The sequence below is a fragment of the Oratosquilla oratoria genome, chromosome 10 (assembly GCF_046742065.1).
Source record: "Oratosquilla oratoria isolate Oo_2021 chromosome 10, ASM4674206v1, whole genome shotgun sequence".
Classification (NCBI taxonomy): domain Eukaryota; kingdom Metazoa; phylum Arthropoda; class Malacostraca; order Stomatopoda; family Squillidae; genus Oratosquilla; species Oratosquilla oratoria.
Window position 1 is genome coordinate 21944762 of NC_134786.1, and position 7500 is coordinate 21952261.

Genomic DNA, 7500 nt, shown 5'->3' on the forward strand with positions numbered 1-7500 from the left:
TATAAGGAAATAGCTAATGATCTGTCTGGCGACACTATGTACTTGTTTCAGTAACTTTCCGTTGGGCGGTGGCGTGATGTGTAATATATGTTTGAGTCAGATGTTTACGATTTGGAATTGTGGAGGTCAGCAAGATTAGAGGTATAGCAGAAGGGCCAGTGCCTGTCGGGTACCTTGCATGCATGTGGATTACGTGTCAGGATATGATACATCGTAATGGTTAGTAATGGTATATGGATACATATACTCAATCATGCAGTAATCGAGGTATTCCAATGTTGCGAAAATAAAAAGAAACAATATATGAGGCATATTTTGCTGACAATGTAATGATAATAATATTCTGATATTATGATAACAATAAGCATATATGTTTTGTTTTCAAGATATATCAACAATACATTATTCAGCGCTCCAATCAAAGAATATTGTATACTATGCCCTATCAAGCACGTCAACAGAATAATAAAGAAAAATAACCACAAATTCTTTATATAATTAATGTGAACCAATGTAGTGACAACGTTAATATATACTTCTGCCAACAAACTGCATCAACAGAACGATAATGAAAAGTGAACATATACTGCTTAATGATCAAAGAAAACCAATGCAGTGCCGATGAGAAACTAACCCAAGTGTAGAATGAAAAGGGTTTTCATGAAATTATCAACAATGACCTTAAATCACCTGCGAATTGTATATCTGCCTCAGAGAAAGAAAATAAGATACTAGAATTGGTAGCACGATCTTTGAAGTCCAACCATCTTCGAGCAGTGATATAGATCAATGGTCCTCCCACATTTGAAATATGCTATTTCTGTATGGTCGACAGATCTCATCAAAGACATTAATAGATTAGAAAGAGTGTAGTGGCGAACCAACAAATATAATGCCAAATGTAAGAAACAGAGCACATATTGTTCACTTGCGCAACATTCTTCTTCTAAGCCTGTGATATGCATGAAACTACTCAAGTTTATCAGTAAATTCAAACATACGATCAAAGACTTCCCTATTATTGACCACTAGGAATTTTGAAAGATTTTCCTTTTTTAATTCTTTCTCTCTCTCTCTCTCTCTCTTTTCTAATTACGGCCATAAATTAATGTTTGCGACAATGTTGTATAATAGTTATCAAACGTTACATCTCTACCAGATCCGGAAAAGTCGGATCAGCCTTCTGACCACGACCTAAAATTAGTTGTCGTCTTTGCATCAACCAGTGTATGTATATTGATAATATTCATGTCTGGTTTACTAGACAGGAAAGAAATCAGACACGTTTCCTCTACTCCTAATGGTATCCTCTGTACCAAAGCAAAAGCCACACACCAGGTAGATAATAGTCACAGAAATTCAATGGATCCGCAAAGTACTCCGCAATGCATGAAATCAAAAGCACTCTCGAGATCATCGTATTGACAATCAACCCCTACTGAAAGTCACGTCGGCGCTCCACAGAAACACAATGCAGTAGAATCCGATCAGCCTTTGACTTACCTGGCTTAAATCCAGATTGCTCAGGCCCCGGAAACTATAACAGAAGGAAACAAGCCCGTGTCTGTAAGCATCTTGACTGACAAATTGAACAATGTAATACCCCGGTAATGGAAGTAAGTATTACAATTTATCCCGGTAGACACTGTACCATCAGTCGTAGTAAACACAATGGCGTCCTATGAAAATTGGAGTTCAGCGTTTAAAAGTTGAATTGGCAACAAGAGGAGCACTTGTCTCAGGGAGGAAAGAGAATTTGATAGAAAGGTAAGATATCGCACTTACTTTCAACACAATTTCAAGTAACAATAGTCCTTTGTTATTGTGTAAATATCAATTTTATTGTACTCTAATACCACGGTCTGCCATAATACTGTCCCCAGATTCAAATATATGTCCTTGTATTAAACAAGATCTTTCAATTATCTGTTTGTCAGATGCGCTGCCACCGTAGCTATCACTCACATAAAAAATTAGTCCAACTGGAGTGCAGCCGATCATTGTCTTCAAAATCGAAAAAGTTGCACTTTGTGCATTAACATTACTGGGTTTTTCAATCGGCATCTTTGTTGCATCCAAAATTACTCGTGTTGATGGAAATTGTTTTATGAAGTTCACTGGCATTAAGTCCTGCACTGTGTTTCTCTCTGGCCAATAATTATTTCTTGGAGTTGGAAGAACATAAAATTAATCCATACATACACAACTTTTGACGCATAGGTTTGACTGATTCTGAACAAAATAGATAATTCAAAATCATCTTTGGCCTGTCTCAACTTGATTATAGTTAAAAACAACTGATATTCCGCTAATAATAAAGCATAGTCCATTCCATCAAGATTATTGACAGCTGGGCCAAGCACAGAGAATATTAAGAAAAAATGTGCAAAGTTATTAAATCCTGTATAATACTGAATATACTGAATGGCTTTATTGTCATTTTTAAACCGGAAGATAGAGAATTTAGCATTCATAGAATTTAGTATCTCACACTGGATACCGTGCTCCTGGACCAATTTCTCTCCGTCAGCGTTACTTTGTAGAATCTCATTTTCTCTTTCAGCTGACACTACCTCTTCGTTGCCAACATCTTGAATATCTGGTTCATTTTGAAATAAACGTCTCCTCTTTCTGCTCTTTCTGTATTTAGTGTTGAGGTGAACGTGGATGGTGTTGTATTAAAATAAAAAATAGATGGAACCGCATCAGGTTTCAGCCTCTTACAAGAATCTGAAATTAAAGCAAAGAAAAATTTAGTTCTTTGTTTATCTTAGGAAGCAATAGAGTAAGGTTAGGGTAAGTGGTAAAGTCAGGGTTTGAGTTTGGGAGTCATAAAAGAACATTGAAAAAAAAACGTAGCTCTGTTAATTTTTTACGTGACATCACAATGAAAGTATGTTAAAAAAACCTGCGTAACTGTAGACATATCCTAATTTAAATAGTAAACCTTTAAAATCATAATTACTTTCCTGAGAATATATACAATGACAGGTACATGGATTAAAAGATAATGGCTGTTCCCCATAACAAAATTCTTACTACTACATACACTTGACATGATGACACAGCATGGGGAACGGGTTATCTTGCTGAATTGTTAAAAAAGAACAGTGCCTGTTATTTTTCTTTATATATAAATGACAACAAAGTTGAATATCACTTACCTAAAAGACCAGCAGGCATGTAGTCACCTGCTGTGAAATGTTTTTTCACAGACAACACTGTATTTCCTTAGAATCCATGGCTTATTTGTACCTGGTTCAAGGCGTTTTATCGCGCTATTCTCCACTTCATATTCATCTTCTCATCTGACGAAACTTGTGTCCACTCCTATGTGCTGAACACAGTGGAACAGAGCAATGCTGCGGCATTTTAAAGTTAGTTTTATCACGTTTGGAAACAAGACTGTAAAACAGGAAGTGAACTTCACGACTCATCACACAGTGCTGCCATCTGGTGAGGTGACGCGTGCTTATTCCCATTGTTGCAGTCTTCCTAGTCCCCTTTCTTACTCCGGACATTGGTACCGTTTTTCAGCAATAGGAAACCAATGTGATTCCTTACACCCTTTTTATCTTAAATGTAACAACAGAATTCTTTCAGATTTCTTTTATATTTACCAGAGTTTTGTTTAGAGCTGTCTTTTTTTTCTTTCTTTCTTTCTTTTTATCAAATCCTTCCACATTGCTCAGGCCCCGGAAACTAACAGATGGAAACAAGCAAGCGTCGGTAAGCATCTTGACTGACAAATTGAACAATGTAATACCACGATAATTATTGCAGTTTTGCCAGTCCCGTTTCTTACTCCAGACATTGGTACCGTTTTTATGTAATAGAAAACCAATGTGATTCCTTACACCCTTTTTATCTTAAATGTAACAGCAGAATTCTTTCAGATTTTGTTTAGAGCTGTTGTTTGTTTGTTTGTTTTCATCAAATCCTTCAGAATTATCACATAACAATGTTAATCATTAGTGGATAAAAATGTATGAATTTTTTTAAGCCCCTTTTTATACATTTCTTTCTCTTTTTCTTTTTTTCTTTTTTTATCAAAATATTTTGGTCAAAACTGATTAGGGGCATCTTTCCTTACATGGAATCCAAGAAACAAATGTTTCAGTGGTGATATTTTGATTTGTTTCACACAATTTATCCCCTTTTTTTTTCTCTCTCTCAATTAAATCCGATGTCCCTCGTTCGGCTATCGTGGTATTACAGATGAAGTTGATTTTTTACCATTAACTAGAGTTGAGTACGTTTTTTCATAGTCGCATCCAGTAGGAGTCAAGAAGTTCACCGCACTTGTATAGGTGCTTATCCCTAAGACAAGTTGTAGCATAGAAACAACATGAAACCAATATCAAGCAATGGGCGTTTGTTAACTCAGTTGGACCAAATGAAGTGAGCTTTAAATTGGTAATGTTCTCAGGAGCCCACTAATCTTCCAACTGAGCTATTGCGTCTCGTTACAGTCAGGTGACTGTGGTCTAAGTCATTATTCGAATGACAAAGGCATCACAAGCAGGAATTATTTTTTTAGGAGTAACACGACTGTCACTGAAGATATTGACTTACACTTATCAACCACAAATACATTTTTTACACATAAAAAAATTAATTAATGTTGTTGATATGAAGGTACAAAGTCAGACATCGGCCATACCTTCATCTACAGCCCTGTTTAACTCAGGATAGGGATAATATTCAGGGCCAGGTATGCTCTCTACACAATGCTGAAGAGGTACATCTTAAATATGTAGGTTGATAAGTAAAAATTCTCCTATTAGATAAACTATTTTCACAGTGACTAACATAGAAGGTACTTTTTTCCTGTAGGTTGATGGATAGTAGTGTGTATATCATTGCCACGACAAGAGAAATAAAAAGTATATACTTCTGTACTGTGCAATGATTTATTACGCATTATTGCGACAAAGAATACAAAAAATAAATACATATCTGATGGGGATTTGCTTGCATGGAGTGGTTGAATCTACACACCATTAGCAGAACAATATTTCGAATAAAACATTATCAATAAAGACATGAAATGATTTTGAAGTGACTTTGTACTTAATTTTCAATTAAGGAGGCGGGTAAGCAGTACAAAAATAAACATATCTCAAAACTTTCTAATACAAAGCAATTAAAGAAACCCTAAACTAATTCTGAAATTGTATGTACAGTTCATATTAGATTTAAGGAGTTGAGTAAGCAGTATAAAAATAAACGTTTCTCCGGGGAAGGACGACTATAGTGGGGAGGTGCTGTTCTTGCTGAGCTTCGATGGCTTCCTTACACTGGAACTCCGTAGAGGCTGGACGGCGCGGAAGAAGCCCCGTTATATCCGTTGCCGTTGCCATTGGTGATGCCATTACCATTACCATTTGTGTATCCGTTGCCGTTGCCATTGGTGATGCCATTACCATTTGTGTATCCGTTGCCGTTGCCGTTGCCATTGGTGATGCCATTACCATTTGTGTATCCATTGCCGTTGCCATTGGTGATGCCATTACCATTTGTGTATCCGTTGCCATTGACGATGCCGTTTGCTCTGTATCCATTACCGTTGCCATTGGTAATGCCATTGCCGTTTGTATACCCGTTGCCATTCACGATGCCGTTACCGTTTGATGTATATCCATTGCCGTTACCGTTGGTGATGCCATTTGAGGCATACCCATTACCATTGCCGTTACTATACCCATTTCCATTTCCATTACCGTTTCGGCTATAGCCATTGCCGTTTCTATATCCATTGCCATTACCATTGGTGATACCGTTGCCGTTTCCATTCACACCGTTGGTAAGGCCGTTTCCGTTAGCAATGCCATTCCCATTTCCATTGCTGTATCCGTTACCGTTTCCATTACTGTATCTTCTGTAGCCATTGCCGTTTCCATTAACTAATCCATTGCCATTTCCATTTTGTCCATATCCGTTACCGTTACCATTGGAGTATCCGTTTCCATTACCGTTGCCATTAGAGTATCCGTTTCCATTACCGCTCCCATTAAGACCGTTTCCATTACCGTTACCATTACGGTACCCGTTTCCATTACCGTTGCCGTTTAAGCCATTGCCGTTACCACTGCGGTACCCGTTTCCATCGCCGTTGCCGTTGGAGTATCCGTTTCCATTACCGTTGCCGTTAAGAAGTCCATTTCCATTGCCATTACCATTCCGCCTGTAGCCATTGCCGTTTGGTTTGTATCCGTTTCTGATTCCATTAAGCACACCGTTGCCATTTATCTGTCCATTGCCGTTGCCATTGCCATTGAGACCAGGAGGACCATAGACGGCGGAAAGAGCACCGTTCACGCCAGAAGTATCCAGGTCCTCGCCGAAGAACTGGTTGACGGAGTAGAAGTCGACGGCCTGTGAGCAGTCCACGTTGAACCACCAGTCGCACACGAGATACTGCTGGTTGAAGAGGGTGCCGTTGGGACACAGGAACGAGTCCTTCTGGTAGCCGTTGGGACGCGTCTGGCAGATGTGGAAGACCTGGCAGCCGGCATCGAGGGTGGTGTCGGCAAAGTAGCCGTAAGCGAAGCCAGTGCTCTCGCAGGCGAAGCCCGTCTCAACGACCTCCGAGAGAACCGGGAAGTCCACGCCGGCCACGCCTCCTCCAGGAATATTCTCGCCCAGCTCGAAGAGAGCCAGTTCAGCGTCGGAGGGACCGTAGCTGTAGCCTCCGTTGCCATTGAGGCCCCCATAACCGTTCAAGCCCCCATTACCATTCAAGACACCGTTGCCGTTGAGGACACCGAAGCCATTGGTGCCTCCGTTTCCGTTACGGCCTCCGTTACCGTTCAGGGCTCCATTGCCATTCAGACCTCCATTACCGTTGATCCCTCCGTACCCATTGGTGCCGCCATTACCATTCAGGCCCCCATTGCCATTCAGGACCCCGTTGAGTCCCCCATTGGCAAACGGGGCACCATACGTTGTCGAAGGAGCGCTGTAGACATTGGACTGTGCCGTTACGGCTCCCACCAGAAGCACTGAAAACACAAGACAACTATTACTTTGCAGTCTCTGCGCATTGCTGATCTGGTCACCTCTAGAAAAAAGATTGAGACTCACAGCTAAGAACAGCAGCTCTCCTCATGCTGCGCCAACCCATAGCGGAGAAAGCAGAGGTCGAAGTCGAAGCGAGTCGAATTGTGAGTGATGAAAAGCAGCACTTGCGCATATATACCAAGAGAATCTCTCTCTCCCTCTCCCTCTCCCTCCCCTTCCCTCTTATTTTCCACCTCCTCCTCCTCCTCCTCGTCTACCTTCTCCTCTTCCTACTCCTCCTCGTCTTGTTTGGTCCTCATAATTTTTTCTTTCTTTCACGCCACCCACCCTACTGCATGCTCAACATTTTTCTGATTCAGGCAACCCAAAAATTCAACGAACCGTAAGAATTGCACGTGTTTGGAAGACAAGTGAGAGATTACTAAACTAAGACATCATGTTAAAACCATTGACCAATACGGGGGAATATGCAATTTT

At 40.1% G+C, this 7500-nt stretch overlaps 2 protein-coding genes across 2 annotated transcripts in view; both read right to left on the bottom strand.

Moving 5' to 3' along the window:
* Window positions 1-2064, bottom strand: part of LOC143028795 (uncharacterized) — an 8252-nt gene extending 6188 nt beyond the window's left edge. Inside the window, exons 1-2 of the mRNA XM_076191163.1 lie at window positions 1849-2064; window positions 1504-1537 (exon numbers count right to left, since the gene is read on the bottom strand). Coding sequence (XP_076047278.1) covers window positions 1504-1537; window positions 1849-2064 — 250 coding nt within the window. The remainder of the gene's footprint in view (window positions 1-1503; window positions 1538-1848) is intronic.
* Window positions 2065-5295: 3231 nt separating this feature from the next.
* The window catches only part of LOC143028796 (uncharacterized), an 8031-nt gene continuing 5826 nt past the window's right edge, over window positions 5296-7500 (bottom strand). Inside the window, exon 4 of the mRNA XM_076191164.1 lies at window positions 5296-7063. Coding sequence (XP_076047279.1) covers window positions 5296-7063 — 1768 coding nt within the window. The remainder of the gene's footprint in view (window positions 7064-7500) is intronic.